The sequence below is a fragment of the Ambystoma mexicanum genome, chromosome 13, assembly GCF_040938575.1.
Source record: "Ambystoma mexicanum isolate Mex_15411 chromosome 13, UKY_AmexF1_1, whole genome shotgun sequence".
Classification (NCBI taxonomy): Eukaryota; Metazoa; Chordata; class Amphibia; order Caudata; family Ambystomatidae; genus Ambystoma; species Ambystoma mexicanum.
The window spans coordinates 346,524,536-346,546,945 of record NC_090938.1 but is presented as its reverse complement, the minus strand read 5'-3'; the positions used below and the strand labels follow the sequence as shown (position 1 = coordinate 346,546,945).

The following is a 22,410-nucleotide window of genomic DNA, read 5'->3' as shown; positions in this document are numbered from 1 at the left end:
CTTCAAATCTTACACTCTCCTGTCAATATAAAAAGTGTGCTGCACAATGCTGCAATAAATACAATTTTATGCCACAAAATATTCCATTTCATGCTGCAATATCCTGGAGGGTCTGATAATCCTGCTCTGGATCTGTTTCTCACAGAGAGCGAGGGAAACAGAAACCGACTAAAAGGCAACAGAACAGCAAAGAAGAGAACGAGAGAAAAAAAAAACAAGAGAGTACTTGGTCTTATGTAGAGAAAAAGAAATACAGTGGATAAAGGCAGAGGAAACAGAAAGAGGGACATGGAATAGAATGAGAGCAGAGAAAAAGGGTGAGAGTGGCAGCAGTAGAGAGAAAGGGATCTGAGGAGAGTAAAAATGACGATGGAGAATAACCGGCGAGATGGACAGTGAAAGATACGATAGAAGGAAAATAAATATATAGAGGGGGAGAGTGGATTGGTTGAGGAAAAACGGGAAAAAACGACAGGGCCTTTAGTTGAGTGGGGTGAATAAAGGTGTGTGTGCAGAGACAGCAAGAGCGCTGGAATATAGGCGCGAGGGGAGAGCAATTTTTTGTGAAAGAAGGCGTAAACGGGAGACACGGGGCGGGGGTAGCTTTTGATGAGGGTTGGCTGAACTGTTGAGTTTTTAGCTGATGCCAGTGCTTTACCGATCGTGTGGGCAGCCAGCAGGGGCAGCCCAGTGAGCCCCTTTCCTCATAAATATGTGATAGCCCCGCGGAGGCGGGGCCTTTTTCTTCCAGCTCGTTCTATATAACGGCGGGGGGACTCAGACGGTGGCTTGCAGTTGAAGATTTGGAGGTTCGCGGTTGAATGTGTGCCGAAGGTCTGGAAAGCACCACCCCTCATTGAGCATCTATCCTCTTGCGTCTCCCCCAGTTACATCGTTATTACAACTGCGGAGCCTCGCCGCAGCAAGCGGAAATACCGGGCGCAACTCCCGGAGGACGAGAACATACTGTTACATAAAGTGACAGCAGGAAGGTGGCCGCCCGCCCGCCCGGGCGCTTGGCTGGGCAAGGAAGCGGCAACAGGTGCGCCGCGCAGCTTAGTTGGCGAGAGCCCGCGCGCCGCCATGTCACCAGGGGCAAGAGCTGTGCGCCCGCGCAGGCGGCCGGCGGTGCCCGACCCGCACTGTTAGACGGGCACGTGCCTTCAGGGCAGACTTGGTGCCCGGCTGAGGACTGCTCCTCCCGGACTAGTGGCTGCCCAAACACTGCGACGGCGGCAACAGTGTTGCGTGGGCCGGAGAAGACCAGGACAGAAGAGCACGCGCAGGGCAGAGCCCCTCGGGGTGCCGGCGAGCACAGCGGAGCGGCTTGTCCGTAGGCGCCGCCGAGGGTTGGATACACATCACTTCCTCAGCAGCCAGGACCAGTCGCCGGCCGCGCTGCCTATTCCCTGAACAGACATGGAGGCAAACAGGTAAGGGGAGGGGCGGGGTTCGCGACAAGGTGGGAATAAATAACTAGGGAGAAAACTTAACCAATTCTTTAAATACATGACGGATTTCCGAGCAGGATTTTTTTCTGAAGTGATGCAGCTATTATGGGCTTTCAATTATTAACAAGTTTCGGGAGTTCAACAGTCACACATCGAGAAAGGCAGGCGTTATAACCCTACCGACCATTCAGGTAGACGGGGTTCCTTCCTTCCAATCTAGAGACCGCTTCAGCTGCGCATAAAAGGGAAACCGCCCAAGATCGCACGCAACGTCAACTGTGTGCCTGGGAATACACGTGCACGATGCAGTACCCGCCCGCCCCCTCACTATTTCCGGCGAATTTGCGGTATGTGCTGTGAGCAATGAGGATAAGTATAGATTAAACGTTATCCTCCAAGCGAAAATTCTTTAAATAACGTGCTTCCTGTTCAGCGTTGGATCTTTTCTTTAATTAATCATTGCATGGCTCGCCTGGGTTTCGGAGCGATATTGTGCGAGTTTTTCCAATTGGTAACCACCCCTCATCCACCACATCCTGCCTCACATCCATGGCATTCAATCTCCCAGACGGCTCTAATCTCATAATCTTCCCCCCTTGTGTCATTCAATTAAAGGTGCAAGTGGGAGCGAGGGGTCTGTGAGGATTAGGGAAGGGGACAGGCGGGTGACGGGACTGCGCCTGCTGGTGACACATATAGGCCGGAGCGGTATGTACCTTTCACACAGACACGGGTTCTAATCGTGGTCGGGGAGGGGAGCGGTTTAAAGCGCCGGGATATCTACGTGTAATCTGTGTGTGTCATTGGGTTAAATCCCGGCGAGGCTGACTCAGCCTTTCAAGGCCGCAGAGCCACTTACAGCCAGCAGCACATGGGTGTCCCACTCCCCACCCACCCAAGGAGGAAAGGTAAGGGAGCCAAGCATTGAAGGATTACACTGCCCATTCTGCTGTCGGATATCCCAAGCGTGCCAGTTCAACGTCCTAAATCCCTAGGCGACCTCAGGCGAGTTCCTGTGCTAGGCTCCTTACTCCCTGTATGATCCAATTCTAGCCTCAGCCGTCCAGCAGACATTCTAACTCTGACTCGGTCATCACCTCATTAGGGGATGTGTAAAATAAGAATGCAGCGAGTTAAAGCGGAGGGCGCAGAAATGTGTATGCAAAATGAGCCTGAAAGTGTTTTTGTGGGGGTGGTGGCATGCAGGTGACCAGAGCAATGCCAGAGGTTAAGATCTAAACCTTCCAGCCATCACCTCTTTTGTTTTGCTATTGTCACCCCGAGTGAGAAGGGTATGCCAGACGTGGGTCCCGTGCCTGCTGGGTTTAGAGACCCAAGCTACTCCTCACTGATGACGCCCAACACGGCTGAAACATGTTTGAGGATGCTTGTGGTCTTGTGCAGAAGGGATGTGACCTAGCAGTTCGGGCTGGACTACCCCTTTGGGGGTTGGGACCAAGCTTGATTTGAATATGATCTGTCCCCTTTTGTAATGGCTTGGCAGACGAAGAACGATGGTCTGGAGGGTTGCCCCAGAGCAATGCCAGAGGTTAAGATTTATTCTAAATCTTCCAGCCATCACATCTTTTGTTTTGCTAATGCAGGTGACATAGATGACAAGTATGACAGTAATGGCAATGTCAGGAATGAGGAGACGAAACAGGATGTGAGGTGGAAAAACTTTGGCCACACGCTTTATTGTAATGCAAGCCATGGAAAGAAAACCAACCATAACAACATCATTTTGAAAATAACAAGAATATATTTTGGGAACAGAGGGATCGGGTGAGTGGGGGGGGGCCCTACTCGGACGTAGGGCCAACTGGAGGCTGATCCCTGCCGCCCTTCATACTCAAGCTTGTGAGCTGTGTCTGGTGTATTCGATTGACCCAGCGTGTGAGCTGTGTCTGTTTTTTTCATTCCTGGCTTTGCAGTCTACCTTCCTCTGCATTCTTTTGTCTTTTCCATGTGAGGTGGAGAGGTATGTGCTTGTTGAGGGGTTATTATTTTCCATCCTCAGGTGGTTTCTTGAGCTTCCACTTGCATCCAACCTGATCTGGGTTTGGGGCTTGCGCCTTCCATGCTCACAGGGTGACTTATTACCGTTCTCTTGGCTCATGATCCACTTTTTGTTTGAAACCCCCTCTGCGTTATTATTGCATTTGATCCTCCCCGGGGTGGGTTCTTTGAGCCATTGCATTTGTATATTAATATATTTTAACCATTTTTTTGAAGGCGATTTAGCCTTTGTGTATACTACTTTGGTATTTAAATTGGCATTTTCTTCGCTCATCCACTTGTGTTTGAACCCCCTATGCACTTTTATTGCATTGTTTCTCCTGGGGGGGGGGGTTCTTTGAGCCTTAATTGGATTTTTTCTTTGCTCATGATCCACTTGTGTTTAAATCCCCTATGCGTTGTTATTGCATTGTTTTCCTAGGGGGTGGGTTCTATGAGCCTGGGTTTTAATAACTAAATTCTCTTTCCCATAACGGGTTTAAAACCATTGGTGGCCTTTGCGTTTGTTTTTGTTATAATTTGACAGTTTTTGAAGGCGTTTTAGCCTTTGCCTATACTTATTTGGGTTTAAAATGTTCCCTAACCTGTTTGTTAAACTTTTGGCAATTATTGAGGATCTACCTGGCCACTGCTAGTGTGGTTCCTAGAGGCTGTTTGCAGGGTTGAGGGAGGTTTTATGCTGCTAGCAGTAGGGTCAGCAACCAGTTGGGTGCCTGTCAGGAGAGAGGCACTGAATGAGAGGGGCTACCTTGTCCTCCCTGGTTATAGGCCTATTTTGGCCTGAGGGCAAGGTAGCCCCTTCCTTGATCATCCAAGGCCCCCCTCAACGTCCGTCCGGATGGGAGGGGGGACCTTTGATGTGAGGTGTCGGGGGCAGGGACTATGTCACCTGCTGCCCCTGCCACCTCTTTCCTGGAGGGCGCCCCACAGTCTGTGTCGTCATAGTTCCGGTGACGCAGCTGCCTGCCCTTGAACCCACATGCAAAGAGGGGCAGCACTTCAGGTGCTGCCCGACCAGACCCACAACAAACCCCCCACCTCCTAGTTTATGCCCTCGGGCCTCCCATGTGGGAGGGCCCATGTTTATAAGCCTGGAAGTGTTTTTGTGCGGGGGGGGGGGGGGTGGCATGCAGGTGACATAGATGACCAGTATGATAGTAATGGCAATGTCAGGAATGAGAAGGCCAAACGGGATGTGAGGTGGAAAAACTTTGGCCACAATCTTTATTGTAATACAAGCCATGGGAAAGAAAACCAACCATAACAACATAATTTAGAAAATAACAAGAATATATTATCAGGTGAGCGGGAGGCCTACTCCCATGTAGGGCCAACTCGAGGCTGATCTTTGCTGCCACCCTGAGGGGGTGCTGCCCGGCGGACCAAAGGTCCCCCCAAAATAGATGACACAATTTAAGAACAGCCCTTGGCTGCCAGGGTCCAGCAGATATTTCTGGTGAAGATGTCCATGCCTTCAAATGACAGGTGGACCCCGTCGCTGCAAAAAGGGGCTGGATTGTGCGCTGAGATCCCGTGTTTTATGAATTTAGGCAAAAATTGGCCACTGCTTGATTTAATTTCTGCCTGGATATTTCAATGGCTTTATTGGACTATGCGTCCTGCCAATGCTTGCGCGGGATGATTTTGGACATCATCACTTCTGTTCGTAGTCTTAACATGTGAGCAAGGAATCTGAGGGAGGTGAGATTTCCATAAGGAGGGGTTTCCTGCCCAGGTGGGGCAAATAATTGCTCCCGAGTTGGATGATGAGGAAATCGGGAGGAGGGGAGCATGCCCCCAGCAGGCCGGCCACTTTGTAATGGAGGTCCCCCCAGCACATGCCTGGTTTTCCCCACCAGTAAGTAATGTTGTCCTGAAAATGCATGCCTTCCTGGGTTTCCTCCAGCCATCTGCTGGCCCTGGTGATAAATGAATGGCACACGATCCATGCAGTTTTAGAGGGGAGGTTGCCTGTGAGCAGACAGGGGGGCAAAGAGGGAAGGGAGACGACTGTTAGATTAGGTCTTTCCTAATATATCTTTTATAAGCCCCAGATTTCCAGCCCCCTATCCCCTTTATGGCTTTTTCTTGCAACCTCCCCCCATTCAAGCGGATGAAGCCGCTCCAATCCTAAAAGAGTGGGACCTAAATTCAGTCGGGTTCCATCCTATTGCGATCATGGTCTTTTGGAGCTCCGATCTTAGTTGAAATCTACTGAGAGCGGACCCATTTTTGTGTGTTTAAAAAAAAAAAAAAAAAAAAAAAAATGGCCACCCTGGCCGGGGCGTTTGCTAAGAAAAGCCCTTGTGTTGCAGATGGGGCAGTACTCTGTTTCTTCTATGCAGTAAAATCTTGCTAATCCCCAAAGCCCCAAAGTAGTTGAGCATGAAGGCTGCTTTAAGTAAGTTAGTTTCATGTGCATTGTTGCAGGGTGTCTAACAGGGTTTTTAATTTTGCAAATGTAAGCAGGCCTCTGGTGTCTCTTTTCACCCAAGTTTGGACCATCCTTTGCGTGCATACCTAGTTAAAGCGCTGTGCGCGGGGTCGGTGGCCCCCACCAATCTAGTGTAATAGGATACTGTTGCCAAATGGGAGGAAGCCCATGCTTTCCTTTTTTTCTGTTTGAAGGCCCACTCCATGAAGTCATTGACATGGCTCTCCTTTAGGTCTCTGATGTTGGTGACTTTTGTAATGTTGCCCAAATCAGTCAAGAACTTGTACTTTTTAGCCCTTTTTTTGGGCCAGCGCCTTTTTGGCGAAGTCATTTAGGACCCCCTCCAGGCTCACCTGTTGATGTGTGGTGCCGGGATATGAACCCCCCCCCTTGCGTTTGCCTTGGGGGCGGATGGGAGCAGGGGTTGTCATGGGGGAGCCTTGTTGGGAGGGATGGAGAGGTCTGCCATGTTTTGTCCCATGATGGCCCAAACCTCCTCTGGAACAGCTGTCCTCTTTTCTTCTGCCTGTGGGTTTAGTGCCCTGAAAGTGGATAACTGAAAACGGGACAGTGCGTCAGCGGCTTTGTTTTCTTTGCCTGCAATGTGCCGTCCAATTATTACAATGTTGTGCTTCAGACTAACTTTTGGAATTTCTCTTAACACTTTCAATACCAGAGAGCAAGATGCAGCACCTTTGTTTAACAGTGTACCACTGCCATGTTGTCTGACCATGTGACCAGCTCTGAATTACTCAACAGGTCCCCCTACAAGTAGAGTGCCAACCAAATGGGGAATATCTCTAACAGGGTGATGTTTCTGGTCCAAGCCCACCCGTGCCAACAGAGAGGCCAGTGGCCAGCGCACCAGTTGTTTCCAAAACATATCCCAAAGCCTTTGCTGCCTGCTGCATCTGTAAACGGGGCCCTTTTCCCAGAATCATTTATGGGCTTGCGCCATACATCCTTCCCGTTGAAGTTGCTAAGGAATGACTCTCACATAGCTAGGTCTTATGCTATCTCCTTGCCCAGTCTGATGTGGGGGTGTTGCTTGGTTACCTCCCCTCACTAATGCTAGGCTTCTGTGGAAGACCCGACCCTGAGGCATGATTCTGGTTGCAAAATTGAGCTTCCCGGCGAGAGACTGCATTTCTCTCAGCGTCACCTTGACCTTGCCTGTCATCATCTTTATTGCTTTTAGTAGATCCTCTATTTTATCTTTGGGTATGCGGCATTCACACTTGGAAGAGTCCATCTCAATTCCCAGGAATAAGTGGTAGGCCCCACCATCTTCTCCGGCGCCAGTGGGACCCCTAAAGCCTGCATGGTTTCGCAACATTTTTGGAAGGATGAGCTGCATAATGGGGACCCTGCTGGGCCAGTGAAGTAGTGCATCCAGGTAATGCACTATTCTTGCTCTGGGCATAGCTTGCTGTGTTGTCCATTGTAAAATTGAACTCAACTGTTCGAAGTAGGCGCACGCAATGGCACAGCCCATGGGGAGGCATTTGTCAAAATAGAATGTGTTCTCAAAGTGGAAGCACAGCCACTGGTAGGAGGTCTCATGGATGGGCAACAGCCTGAATGGTGATTTAATGTCTGCTTTTGACAGTTTCACTAAATCCACTGCGTCTTGGAAACTGCTGTAGGAAGCAGCTGTCTCTGTGGCAGGGATGCCCTTGTTGAAAGAGCTCCCTGGCGGGTAGGATAGGTGGTGTATCATCCTGAAGTCCCCTTGTTCTTTTTTGGGCACTAGGCCTGGGGGGGGGGGAGCATAGAAACTCAGTGAAAGGGTGCGCTGGCAAAGGGTCCCTCTATCCTGCCCAGGTTTAGTTATTTTTCTATATTTTTCTTTGATTATAGGGGCAAGTGAGGAGGCAGATTTGAGATTTCTGGGGATAATGTGGGATCCATGTCCCCCGAATGGGATATGGAAACCCTCTCTAAACCCCTGACCCCAAACATGTCTTGCTGTCAGGGTAGCCTTCTAGCATTTGCAAGAGCTTGTCTACTTTTATTGGTGAGGTCCCTATTTTAAATCTAGTGGTTGTTTTGGCCTCCGTGACATTTGGGCTGGGGTTGGAGGGAGAGGGTTAAGTGCAGTTACTGCTGCTGTGTCCTCCACCACATGTACTGCATTGGTGTTTGTACCTGCACTCATCTCCCTTATTGCAAGACCCTCTGTTAAAATACCAACAGGTTGCTTTGGTGTTCCCTTTTGACCCGGCGGCGTTGCGGGTGTTATGTTGCGCCTGGGTTTGCAATGATTTTTGCCCCCCAGGAGCCGGCCTCCGAAAGGAGGGCTTGGCTTTGTTGGCAGGGGAACTATCTTGCTGGTACCTGTACTGATTGTGCTGCCTATTTGTCCCCCTCCTGTTATTTTGATAATTGTGCTCTTTATTGCTCTGGGTATTTCGAGCTGAGTTTTCTTTTAAAACATGAAAAATATACAGTTTGGGGTCTTCTTCTTCCCAGCCCAGGTCAGGGAATCTCTGCATTTCTTTCCTGAATTCCCTGTACTAATTCAGCCATGATTTTCTCCCCAAAAGTGTTATGTATTTGCAGGATTCTGTGATGGTAGGCAATTAGTGCTGTGCCTTCCTCAGGAAATTTTTCTAAAATGATTTGAAAAGATGCTTCCCAGTTCTGAATGTTCTTTTCCAAACCAGGCTTTTTTGCTCTCTTTTTCTTCTTCTTTCTTGTCTTTTTTTTTTTTTTTAGAACCCTAATTCCTCATATTCCAGAAGGGAGACAATATCTATGAATTGCTTTTGCCAAATCTTTTTCTTAATTTTGTGTTCAAAGTGCCATGCAATAGTCTTTGAATTTTTAAATTTTTTTTAAGCTTCTACTCGCATTTTTGCCGGCTGTGCGCCTCCCATATTTGGTCATTTGAGGGGCTGGTGATTCAACATTGTTGCTATGCCCAACCCATGCTTTAAGGTGGCCTGGTCCTCCTCGCTCCCTGGTTCAGACTGTGTCCGAGCTGTCACACTCGCTGCTAGAGTCCTCCCTTTGCCTTTTCTTCTTTTTCCCAGCGCCCCGATGTCTGCGCCATTTTAAAAATTGCTCTAAAATTGGCCTCAAATCATTTTTCACAGTACTTGTTTTGGCTTTTCTTTTTCTGCCTGGCTGGGTGATGTCTGAGGCTGGCATGCTGCAGACATCCAGGTGCTGTTTCTTCCTTGCCGGCTGCTCCTTTTCTGCTGGCTCATCACTGTCGCCGTCCCTTTTTTTCGGGTGCCTCGTCAGCTGCTGCGTTGAAGCTGGTTGCTGCCAGTTCTGCAATTTGTTTTCTGGACCAAGTCCATGCCATGCACTGCTTCTACCGCCTTGGCCCATTCCAGGAGCAGGGTCTCTTTAAGTGAGAGTGCGTCAGCCATCTTTTTCCTTGTTTGTGGCGGGGGATGGGTGGTTCTGCATGTGCTCCGCTTGCTGCTTTGTGAAAGTTGAGGTGGCTGTGTAATGATTTTTTGCACAGGCTCCTGCTGCAGCTTTGTACTACCTAGCTCCTGCTTGCAGTGTTGGGCGGTTGTTCCCGTTTTTTTCGGTGTCTGCCGGGTGCAGCGCGTTCCTCTTTGCTGGATCATGAATTAAATTAGCAAAATTGTGGAATGCTCAGTATATTCAGTGTCCAACTTTATAGCCAGTCGGTAATGCCCCCGTGTTGTAGCTCTGCGTCTTCCTGTTTCCGGATTAGGCACTCTGGGGAAGTTCTCCTATGTGTCCCGGCCAAATCTGCGGGGGGGGAATAACACGGAAAAAGCATGCGCTTTCTAGCAGAATGGCCGTCGGAGTACAAGCAAGTTGTGTCTCTGCACCAAAAAGGATTTGTGATATTAAATGTCAAATGACACGTGGCCGCTCGTTTTTCCTTCCGTTCTGTTGCTCTGTGTCATCCTGCTTCCAGTCTGAGCCCAGCTGGCTCCTCTCTCGGCCCAGCGCGCTCTAAGCGGTGCAATGTCCCACTGACATTGCCCGTGGGTGCTTGTGGTTGACCTGCCGCACCCGGGATATGCTGGAATGTTAAAGGTCCAGGTTTTTCCATTAAGATCAATTGATTTAAGGTCCTTGGTGAGACAGCAAACACCTTCACAAAATTCAGAAGTAAATTGACTGTCTACGCTATCCAATGTCCCTTTAAACTATTATATATAGGCAAAAGGGAAATAAGACAAAGAATCTGCGAACACAGATCATGCATAAAAAACGCCATACCGGACAAGCCTATGGTCGCGCATTTTCAAGAAAAAAAGCACAGTCACAACGACATCTTCTGGTTCATTCTCCAGACAGCTAAAAATCTGTTCTGGGGTGGCAACAAAGATCTTGCACTCCGAAAACTAGAACAGCAGTGGATTTTTCGTCTACATTCAGCGAAACTAGGTCTAAACGTCTCCATCGAATGGAACCTTTTTCTTTAGATAATTCTAGTTTCTATTGATTTAGTTCTTCAACATTCCAAGGTTGTCTTCAGTTATAAACTGTGTTTTGTGACATTTAACACATCACAGTTACATCTGATGCCCATTTAGTCTGTACTTATGTAATAATGTGTTGAGCCCACTGTGTGAAAACCCACAATGCACGACTAATCCACAAACAGATTGAAACAACCATACCAATGTAAATACCAAAGAGGTTGCAATGAACAACCACATACACTGTATTTTTTCCTATGTATGATGTAACAATATGTTGTATTATAAAAGTGCATATTTCACAATATTGATCTCTCATAAGTAAAGGTTTCATAAACAAAATTATGAAAAATTTGCTATGTCAAAAAATGTTCTACTGTTTTAAAAAAGGTCCTGTAATCCTGTCAAATAATCTTGTGATAAAGTTACACGCAATCAAATTTTCGGCAAAATAACCCATTGCGCATGTGCGCAATACGAACACTGAGAGAGCAGTCGACCCCGCTACAGCTCAACCTGGTCTCAATCTCCCAGACACCAGGTAAGCCGTACTCCTTCCCCAAGTAAAGTAATACTATAACCACTGCGATCGCCCTTCAGCAGATCGCATTTCTCGTGTCATAGGCTGACCAAGCATGCACTTAATAAGCATTATCGACTGTAATTTAATCCACCCCGGACTTGCTGCTTAATATATTTTTTCATTTTTTCATTGCCTCACCGACGGCAACTGTAAACGTAGCCCTACAGCTAGCGTGTTCCTGCCTGTTGTCACCAATTACGCATCCATATATTTTCAAGTAGCCATTTTAGCTACAAATTACTGTATGGAGCCACAACACGTATTTAACCAAACCGCGTATATCAGCTACCGAAAGCGCGCTTTTCTTCACCTATTTAAGCCACTCAAAGCATGCAGCCCATGAACAACATTTTTCCTCGAAATAAACTGGCCATTTTAGCTAATGGAAATATTGGGTGTAATCCTCCACAGCTCACCTACAATGATCATTGCATGGAGCCTAAACTCGCCTTTCATTTGGCACTTTTGAAACTTTTTAAGCAATTGCGAGTCTAATCCCACATGACTCACAACCCATCCATTATATATATTTTTTTTTCCTCAGGAGTACCTGCTCTTTTGTACTGCATCCATCGCAGCAACTATTCTCTACTCTTCTTTTCCCGCCTGGTTCCAGCCATTATACCAGGTACTAAAACTTACAACAGCTTCTTTTGCTAGTAGATACATTTTATAGACATTAAGGTAACTTTATACCCACCTTTTTTCTTTAGACATCAAAGAATATCTATACATTTGCCAGTATCTAGCACGGCAGCCATTCATTCATCTGAGTTTCCAAGACTAATTCAAGGTAAGTTATTGAGTTGCAGCCAAACCCATTTTTATAACTAATTCCCTGGTCAATCGCCAATAACACCCACCATGTCATTCATCCCCACAGGCACTATCTAGTACCTGCTTCCCCAACATCCTCGTGCTGATGACAGTTCGGTCCCATCAGAGAAACTGACAAGACACAACACCTGCTGAGGGTCATTTCTCACCGAACCAGAAACACCAACTACAATATGTGTCGACAATAATAGCATACTCTTATCATTGAATAGTGCAGCACTTTTGCACAAAGAAGATCGTTACTAACCTTCACTACAATGCATAGTTTAATATATCATTGTAAATGTTTGCCCCTACGGGCCCATGTATGTCTCTTTTAAGGCCCAGTGTGATTTAGTAGCCTGCCAACTTTTAGATGTGTGTTCAAAAATAAATAGTTTATTTTTTTCATGACCATGTTTTGTGACTAGTATTTGTTAAACGTAGTCTCCCTGCTGCAACCCTTACCTTTGTCTTTAAACAGGGGGTAGCTTCTGACTCCTCTTCTCTCTTTCATAGATTACATACCCTCTCGAGTCAGGGCCCCCTTAAACAAAAAAAGAGGGTCCCTTTGCCCCCTATCTCTCACAGAATTCAAAATAAGCATGTTTACTCCCTTCAAGTCCCCTTACCCTCTTCCTTCTTGCTCTAATCAGAATGATACACAATTAGCATTTGAAGGTCAACATTATCAACGAAGAGGTTACTTTCCTTCTAGTATAGAAACAGAATACTTTTTATCAATAACATCCGGGAAGGTATGCAGCCTGTAGTATTGATGCAGGACTGTATGTAAAAGGTACATGTAATCCAAAGTAGGCAGGAACTCACATTAGCTGCCTCAGAGAATGTACAAGTGCTCAAGCATGAATAGAGTAGACCAAATGTAAGGAAGGAGAAAGTTGCATATAGCCTAGCATGGACAATGAATGCAGATTAGAAGCTACCAGTAAAGTGTCTCTAGACAGACCAAGATTAGAAGTGGGACATGGTTTTCAAATGGTGTTGCCATTAGAGATCAAGGCAACGAGTCCCTGTGGTGTGCAGTATATTAATGCTCACTGTTATAGTGGAAGCAACCCTATAGCCAGTGAAACGAACGATGAGTGAGGCTTTTATGAAGATCATACCCTGAGAAGGAAATCAATCTGTATGGCTGACAATTTTGAAAGGTTTAGTGACTGGCCATTCTGAGAGGTTACGCAATAAAAGATTAAATGAGATGGCCAGGATCACACATTGCTTAAGGGGTGAAGCTGGGATTTGTGCCAACTCTGCAATTTCTGCAATTGAACACTTTCTTTTCCAGATCTTACCATGTACTAAAACAATCTCATTTTATAAAACTGACTTGCAAGGTACACAAATCACATTTCCAAACCTGACAATTTTTAAAACCAAAATATTACAGAAGGGTGTTACGAAAAATGGGAATGATTCTAGCTTCATTCTCTACATCATCAAGGGAAGTATATAAGTACCAGCATACCAATCGATGTGATTTAACAGATTTAATCTAGGTATGTCTTTTGTACTTTTAAGCTTTAAATACTTCCAAAACAGTGACTTGTGAAATTGTCATTTATAAACGTGCAAAAAAACCTTTGACTTTTATACAAAAAGCAAAAGGTTTTTTGTCAAACGAGCAGACCTTAAAATATGCTTGCCCAAGGCCTACAACATCTAGTCCGCTCTCTTCTGTCTACCACTCCTTCCACTCAAATGGCTACATAAGACGAAAAAGATCAAGTAATGAGCTAGACAATGCCACAAGCATGCAAGAAGGCAAACCTAACAGAAGACAGCACAGTAATGCAAGAGCTATTATATGATTTGACCAGGATCACCGTATCATCTGCTGGAAAAGCTAGGATACAAGCATGAACACTTTGGTTCCACAGTCTTGAATTTGGATACTTATTCAGCTCTCGGACTAATAGTTTATGCTCTTCTTTGGAGGGGATTGCCTAGGTTTTAGAACACCCCATCTGTACAAACCAATTTCTAGACCTTCACCATGTAAATGACATATTAGATTTTATAGCAACCCCTATCTGGTGCAGGAACATTGCAGATAATAGCACCTCTTATGCTGCAAAACCAAGTACATATGGAGGTAGGTTTATAAACTTCAGACATAGGAAAGATTCAGCCAGTCTTGCTGGAATATGCTCTTCTAATCTTTCAAATGAACATATATCTCTGCAATGAGTGCTTAACACACTGAGCTAACTTCTGAACCATTTTGGCACTCAATTTATCAATATGGATTTCAACTTTGGCTATTGCACATGATCAACATAATTCCCACAGGAAGGAAATAACGCTGCAGAAGTTGTGCCGTACGGAACACACAAACTATGCATTCTACAGTGAACACAGAAAGCATGACATGATTAATTGATCAAGGCAGAATGTACTTGTCAAAACACAGGCAATAGGTTTAGCGCCTCAGCAGCATGCCATACAATCTCCCAGCATGTGCTATTTAAGTCTGGTGAACAATGGAATCTTACTTTAGATCAGGCAGCCTTGTGAGGGCTCCCTCCAAGGTGGGGGCACTGGGCAAGCGCCCCTTTTGCCCTCCCATAAAAACGTCTCTGGGAACGCACCCTCTTGATGTGTGAACTTTGCACACTGCATGGACGCAGGCCACCCCCCTGTTCATGATGCTATGGTATGTAGTGCAGCGTTATTGACTTGCGTTAACATCCCAGCTGAGTATCACTGGTACAAAAACCCCTCTAGTTTCCAGGCGAGACATGTTCCACTCGTCATATGGCTGTTGACCTGTCATTTCCATCTGATGCTAGGATAGTCGGGGGCTTACATTACAATCTTTGGAACAGTCGAGAACATAAGTGATATTGCAGGGGAACGGTAAACTATACTTTTAGTTAGTGTTATATTATGCCATTGGTGAAGTCAAGAGTAGTGCACTGTATTAGAGATATGACAACATAGCTAACCTCAATGCTATAATATAGAACCTTTTTATGTTTTGTGATGGAACTCTCATGGAATTTCAGGGTTTTTAAATCTAAAACCAACTTTGGAAGTGGCTGGCACACTTTACTCTGTTGGTGTCGGTCGGGCTTGATGTGCAAAGCTAGATGTTCTGAGGTTCTTTCCTGGAGTTGAGCTGCGGCTTGTTTTTTGTCTATCTGCAGCATTCTCGCTATCTCTTGTCTCTATTTCTGCCCCTGCTTCTGCCATGGGAGAGCCTACCTTTACGATTCGTCGGCAACCCAAACGTCTCCATGACCACAACATCTATATGGTAGCTCTTTTTGGACTTAATTGGATTAAGCCGTGGGAGCTAATTGACAAGACTGGAAACTGGTAATGTGTCATCCTTGGTGCTGGCAGGAGTTTGGGGAGGGGAGGTGGGGTGGCAGAGTGTATGGATGCAACTCTTTAGGGAGAGACTTGGAGGCACCCCTCGCCCCCCACACACACTGGATATGCACTTTGTCCAGCTCCACACTAGGAGACTATCAAGTTAGTGTGTATAGCTGTTCATAGACTCTTTTTGTTTCTTTCTAGGTTCTTCTGGTTTCTCTGGTCTTTTAGAGATGAGGGACGTGGGGGTGGGCTAGGCCTAAACTTGGCATTGCCTCTCGAAGTAAACCAGGCACATTAATAGGCTGAAGCTAAGTAAAATGAGTTGGAGACTAGGGATTAGGCAATCCTCTATTAAATGGGCTCTAAAGATCCAGAAGACTCCTCCATATGTAGGGCCTTTTACCACTTGTATTACATGAGCAAGCCATAGAGGAATGCTCTTTTCGCTCACAAGTTTCCAAGCCCTTGGATAGCTCGTCTATACGTTTCCAGCTTCCTTCTTTGGTGCAAGCCTCATCAAGTGCTAGAGCCCTAGTTGATGGTGCGTAAAATAACATGACTGTCGGCTCCTGAAGCAGAAATATTGGATGGCGGGGTAGAATCCATAGACTTTTTGGAATCCGGTGATTCTACACATGGGAGTGTAGCCACAAAATGGTGTTTAGAGCCGTTCGATGGATTCCTTTTGGACGCATTAGAGCAGTCTATTGACGGACTGTATGAAGAGAGATGTGTGGGTAACCCAGCCACATCAACACCTTTAAATAAGGACTTGGGGAAAACCATACTATAGAGCCAGCACAGTGGCTCACTGTTAATAGCAGACGTGGGTCTAGCAATGGATGTAAACAATAGAGAACCGAAAGCAGAGTTGACCACACAATGGAAGTCACTCATGTTGATATTCTTTCTCCATCAAATGAGGACTTCCCTGCTCTCTGCAGAGGAGCAAAGTATAGACAACAACTTGATGACCGCTCTTTTATCATGGCTGTCGTGTGTGGATGCATTATTGGCTGATAGCAAGAAGCTTCGCTCTCGCTCTCGCTCTCTCCCTCTCTCTCTCTCTCTCTCTCTCTAACAGAACATCTGTTTAATTTGTTCCTTATACAATTCCACACCGTTCTTCTAATCTGCACCAACTTTTGCATAGTTACCTTTTAGGTTCCTCCGGACATTACTGGCTAGATGACATGTGGACACCCCACCGCTTTCACTGGATTTCAGCCCCTTCACACAGGAGACGGTTGCCCGAAGTTGGCGACATGGTAGTAGAAGAACTAGACAAAGCTCATTTTAAGCATCTTGACGCAAGGAACAAGGCTTCACCGAGGGGCCTTAAAACCACTTTTCAAGGTGCTAGGACGCACCGTTTCTGAGATATTTGCACTGCAACAGGGTGGGGAGAGCGCACAGAAGGTCCCAGTATGCTACAGCACCCCAGCTCTCATCTCCCTTCCACATCTGCTTCAGGGGATGTCTGTCAGCCACACACGCCCATTATCAGTGGAGTTTACTACAGAGTGCAAAGCACATCAAGCGATAAGCGACTCAGAACAGCGACCTACAGTATCATTGATTTTCAACAATTGATGAGTTATCGTGTCTGTTTACAGAACCCGTGCAGAGTACGGGTACTTTTTTCTAGAGACGAAAGTTGAAGTGCAGGTTCATTAGGATATAAGTTTGGAAATTATCAATACAATGGCAAATGTTTTTGCAGCCTGTCATGGGACCCATCAGCCTCTTATGGACAATGATCATACTATTCTGACCCGTCTTAGCACAAAGAACCTGGGCATATGTTTTGCTGATCATATGTTGGTCGAACATAGAGTAAAGGCTACTGGCAATAACACCACACTCAAGGCTAATAGTCTTGCTTTGGCGGAGGTTAAGAAAGTATTTTAGAAGGGCAAGAATAGAGGTCAGTTGAATCTCCATCTTGAAGAACCGCAAGCGTTTACAAACGCACTAAGCACTGACAACTCGATGCATGTAAATGTAAGAAGCCCAATCAAAGGCCCGAGGCGTGCAACCATAAGCAACTTTGAGAAACACCTGACTTGTTCTAGACTTGTGCCTTCTCAGGAGAATAACGATTGTCTGCATTAAGATCAGAGGTCAGTAATTCAAGGGCCTCTATACTTTCTCCCCAGGTTTTCACCTAGGGATCGATTAGAGGACTGGAAGCAACTTAATTGATATGAACTTCTAAAGGAATGATGCATGGTAACGAAAATTCATCCAAGAGTACTTTCTTTTTTTTTGATAACACATTTTATTGTATTTTATGCAATGAAACAACAACATATCAAACCTCAATTATAAGACTTCGCATACAGGTGACAGAGTAGCACGGTTAAGTATTTCAGATATAAACAATCGCAGAGATATCAGTAGTGTAGATACATTAGACGGTAAGATAGCTGGCAGTTTGTGCATCCTGGTATTGTTCAAGACTTCTAGAAGGATAGTATGAGCGGGTACAGGTCCTACATGCTTTCACAATAATCCAATTTGACGACATTATAGCAGGGTTACATAGTCTTTTCCCATTTTCCCCAGATCTTATCTGCTTTGCTCGGACAGCCTCTGGCCTGGTAGACACGGCGTTCCATTAGGATGACTGATTCCACGTCCGTTATCCAGTGACCATATTTTGGGGTGTTTTCTGAGCCCCACAATTGTGCGATGTTCCTCTTAGCAATTCCCGTGGCTGTTGATACTAGTAGTTTTTAAAATCGAGACAATTCTATCGTGTCAGCGATGCCCAATAGAAGGAGTTTGGGTTCCATTGGGATCGGGCGGCATATGGCCCTGGAGAGTCTTGCGCTGCATTTGTGCCAGAATCGCTGTATGCGTGCGCATTGCCAGAGGATATGATAGAAGGAACCTTCTTCTTGTTTGCATCGTAGGCAGTTGGGATCTGATGTTCTGCCCCAGTTGAACAGAGCTATTCGAGGATAATATATCCTGTGCAGTATCTTGAGTTGTACTAATCTAATGCGTGCTGAGATTGCACATTCTCTAGGGTACATCAGGATTTCAATCCAGTCTTCAGGTAATATAGGGCCAACATCGCTTTCCCACTTTGCCTTCAGATTCAGCAGTTCCTTTGTGGCAAATGAAGAAATGACATTGTACATGGTAGATGTAACTTTATTACTCACACTGTCAATGACTATATTTCTTTCTATTGGCGTGCATTCTGGCATGTCCACAAGTTGGGTCCTGTGCGAAGCTAGTGCGTGCTGCAATTGCCCATAGTGATATTGTTCAGTCTCTGGGAGGCCATATGTGGTATTGAGTTCAGGGAACTGTATTAGTTGGTCATTCACGATTATCTGTTGGATTGTCTGTATTTCAGCTGCGGCCCAATTTGGCCATTTTGGGAGATCGACAAGGTTTGGGAGCCTAGCATTGTTCCATATGGGTTGGACTGGGGTAATCTTGGTGTCCCAACCTAAATGTTTATGCGCTTCTTTCCATACCAAGGCTGTATGTACTGCTATCGTGCATTCGGGCGGGCGGGTTACTTTAGAGTAGAGGCTTTCAAGTGGGGACATACCGTGTCTCGCCGCTAGCTCTGCTCTTATGTGTGGGATGGTCGGGTCACCATGTAGTATGTCATTAACTGTCGCCATCTGAGTTGCCCAGTAATAGATCTGAATATTCGGGAGTCCGATTCCCCCCTCCCATATCGAGCGCTGGAGAGTTGAGAGGGCGATTCTCGGGTGTTTCCCACCCCAGAGGAGTATACGTGTTGTGGTATCTATTCTGTGGAATTCCGCAGTGGGGACATGTAGGGGGGCGTTCTGGAGAATGTATAAGAGGCGGGGTAGAGTCAACATCTTGAAGAGTGCTGCCCTTCCTAGCAGTGTCAGTGGTAGCGCCTGCCAGTGGACTACGTCTTGATCATATCTTCTGATAACTGGGTGTAAGTTTTGTTTTATATAGCTATCCAGCCCGTTGGTTATTAAAATACCCAAGTATCGGAATTGATTGGTTTCAACCTTATATGGGGAGCCGGATGTCGGTATACAGTCTACCCCTTTAACTGGGAACAGCACGGATTTAGACCAATTTACTTTGAGTCCGCTGAAGGTTCCATAATCTATTAGGAGTTGTGTGACCAAAGAGCAGGAGGTCGCTGGGTCACCCAAGTATATTAGGAGATCATCTGCATAGAGGGATACTCTATCTTCCCAGTTTAGACCCCATCTGAATCCCGTCCACGTATTGGAGTCTCGCAGGAGGGCTGCTAATGGTTCTATTATTAGTGCAAATAGCATTGCCGAGAGTGGGCAGCCTTGTGTGGTTCCTTTGCCCAATCGGATGATGCGTGACGGCCACCCATTTACTCTAACTTCAGCCAGTGGGTTATTGTACAGGAGTTGTACCCAACGTATGAACGGTTCCCCGAATTGCATCTTGCGCATTATGGCCCATAGTGCCTCCCAGTGAACAGAATCGAATGCTTTTTCGAAGTCTATGGCCAACAGGGCCAGGGATTGTTGTAGGGCCGGTGCTCTCTCTAATGCGAGATGCAATCTACGAATGTTCATTCTGGTCGACCTCTGGGGCATGAAGCCACATTGGTCCGGATGGATTAAAGAAGTAATGACTACTTGTAATCTATTGGCTAATATTTTAGCTAGTATTTTAGCTGCACAATTAATGAGGGATATGGGCCGATAGGAGGTGCATTCTTCAGGAGGCTTATCCTTTTTGGGAATTACTATGATGCTGGCCTTGCGGAGATCTGTTGGGAGCTCGCCATGTGTTAGGGAGTATTCAAACACGTTGAGGAGGTGAGCGGGTATATCGAGGTGGTTTAGCTTTTTCCAGACATCTACCGGAAATCCGTTTGGGCCAGGGGTCTTGCCTGCTTGTAGTTGCCCGATGGCGGTTGAAATTTCAGTAGTGGTGATTTTGGAGTCTAAAGCGGAGACTTGCTTTGTGTTGAGTGTTGGGAGGGCAATAGTGGTTAGTATATTAGTATCTATGGCAATGGTGGGGGGTTTGTATAGGTCTTCATAGAACTCGGCAAAGCGTTCAGCAATCTCTACATCAGTGTAAACTAGGTTTTCGTCTAACGTTCTAATATGGTACACCTTCTGTTGTCCTTCGTCTCGCTTTTCGAGCCACGCAAGCATTTTGCCTGCCTTGTCACCTGTCTCATATACACATGCCTTCATTGCAGCGTGTGCTTTCCTGGCACAGTCCAGAGACAGATTGTGCAGTTTTTTCCGTGCCAACAATAGGGCCCTATTCGTCTCTGGGGTGTCACTGGCTATATGTTCCATCTCTTTGGATAGGACCTCACTCTCCGCCTCGATGAGTTTTTCACTGTGCTTCTTTTTTTTATGGGATGTCCATGATATAATTTCTCCGCGAAGGACCGGTTTATACGCCTCCCACAATGTAATGGGATTATCCACCGATTCTGCATTAAGTTCGAAATAATCAGAGGTGGTTGTTTCCATCATCTCCTGAAATTCTGGGAATCCTAGGTAGTAGGAGTTCAACCGCCATGAGGGTGGCGGTCGTGGTCTTGCTGATTCCAGTTCAAGCAGGAGCGGGGAATGGTCAGAGATTCCACGTGGGAGGAAGGATGCACTGCTTAGTTTGTGGATAGATTGTTGTGGGAGGAAGAAGTAATCTATCCTTGACATCGAGGCATGGGCTCCCGAATGGAAGGAGTACTGTCGCGTTTGAGCGTGAAGGGTTCTCCACGCATCACATAGGCCCATTGCTGACACGAAAGAAGCCAGTCTCGTCGTGGTGGCCGGGTTCCTGGTTCGCAGGTGTGTGCGGTCCAGGGTATAATCCATGACCTCGTTGAAGTCACCCCCTATCACCATTGTGTCTGCCAGTCCCGTTGCCACGATAGGGGTAATTTCGTTTAGCAGGTCATTAAGGAGAGCTGGCGGTGATTATACCGCCATGAGTGCCATTGTTTGGTTCCATAGCGTTGCTTGGATGTGCACATATCGGCCTCTCATGTCTTGCAATATGTTTGTAATTGCCAAAGGAAGCTTCTTGTGAATTAGTATGAGGACCCCTCTCGCGCCCATAGAGAAGCCAGCATGTACCGCAGTGCGGTAGTTTGATCTTGGAAGAATTTGCATATGTTACCGGCTAGGTGCGTTTCGGTCAACATGGCTATATCTGGGGAATATCTATTTAGATGCTGGAGGACCAGGCGTCTTTTGATACTATTACCTAATCCGTTCACATTCCATACCAGGAGTTTGAGTTTTCTTTGGCTTGGAGTGTTCTCAGCTGTCATTATTGTTCTGGGATTTGTTTACACAGGTGGAACTCCTCGGTCGCATCCCCGTCATATCCATTCCGTCTAATCTACATATCGTACTCCTCCTGCCCCTGTATGCTGAACATTGAATACATATAATAAATCCAACTCCCCCCTCCCCATACTCCACCCACAACTGAAGCATCTGTCGATCCATTGTTTAACTTTTGAACAATCTAACTGTAGACTACATCAAACTGCCCTGTGACAGTCCGAGTCCAGAGCACAAGTGTGCCAGGTGCTGACACTGAGAACAACACAGGGCAGGGCAGTGGGGCTCCGCTATGGGCGCTCCGAGTTTACTTTATGCCCGGTGGGGGGGGGGGACCGCCGCGTGGGTGGCCGCCAGCCGGGGTTGCCGTCGTCAACACCCTTGCAGTGTGCGATGTAGCATCTTGCGGTATATTTGTGGCGAAGTGGACGTCCAGGATCACGGCGATGTTTGCTAATCCGCCATCTGTTGTGGGATTCGTATCTGCTGTTGTTGTTGCGGTGCATGTTCAGGTGGTCGCTCAGGGCGAGGCCTATTCCGTTCTCCTCTCCGTCTCTCGTCGGCACTCCAGTCGCCATCTATATGCTCCTCAGCCCATCTCCATGCCTCCCTTGGATCAGTGAAGTGTACTGTTGTATTTTTGTGAAAAATCTTAAGTTGGGCGGGGAATACGAGCCCATATTTAACTCCCATTGCTTGGAGGCGTTTTTTGAGGGGGTCAAAGGATTGGCGCGCTTTCTGAACTTCCCTGGTGAAATCGGGGAAAAACGCAATTCTTGATCCGTTGTACGTGATAGTTCCCTTAGACCTCGCCAGCTGCAGCACTGCATCTTTGTCTCTATAGTTTAGGAACCTTGCTATAATTGTACGAGGCGGTGCTCCTGGTGTGATCTTGCCGGCGGGAATACGATGGGCACGCTCAATGGAGAAGAACTTGGAGAAAGACTGTACGTCATATATGTCCGCGAGCCAGCCCTCCAGGAAAAGCTCCATACAGTCTCCCTCTGTCTTTTCTGGAAGGCCGAGAATACGC

At 46.5% G+C, this 22,410-nt stretch overlaps 1 protein-coding gene and 1 long non-coding RNA gene across 5 annotated transcripts in view; both read left to right on the top strand.

Annotated features, from left to right (window-relative positions):
- The first annotated feature begins 661 nt into the window (after positions 1-661).
- Positions 662-22,410, top strand: part of REM2 (RRAD and GEM like GTPase 2) — a 667,248-nt gene continuing 645,499 nt past the window's right edge. The window contains exon 1 of one of the 4 annotated variants that reach the window (XM_069633854.1): positions 662-1,433. In XM_069633854.1, the coding sequence (XP_069489955.1) occupies positions 1,420-1,433 (14 nt within the window). In that variant the 5' untranslated portion in view covers positions 662-1,419. Of the gene's footprint in view, positions 1,434-1,739; positions 1,799-2,096; positions 2,160-2,222; positions 2,360-22,410 lie in introns of those variants that run through there. The other 3 variants (XM_069633853.1, XM_069633856.1, XM_069633855.1) reach the window with 3 other exon arrangements.
- LOC138521204 (uncharacterized) lies at positions 11,449-12,034 on the top strand. Its single transcript, XR_011282970.1, has 3 exons — positions 11,449-11,533; positions 11,619-11,698; positions 11,789-12,034. It is a non-coding gene; the product is annotated as an uncharacterized lncRNA (long non-coding RNA).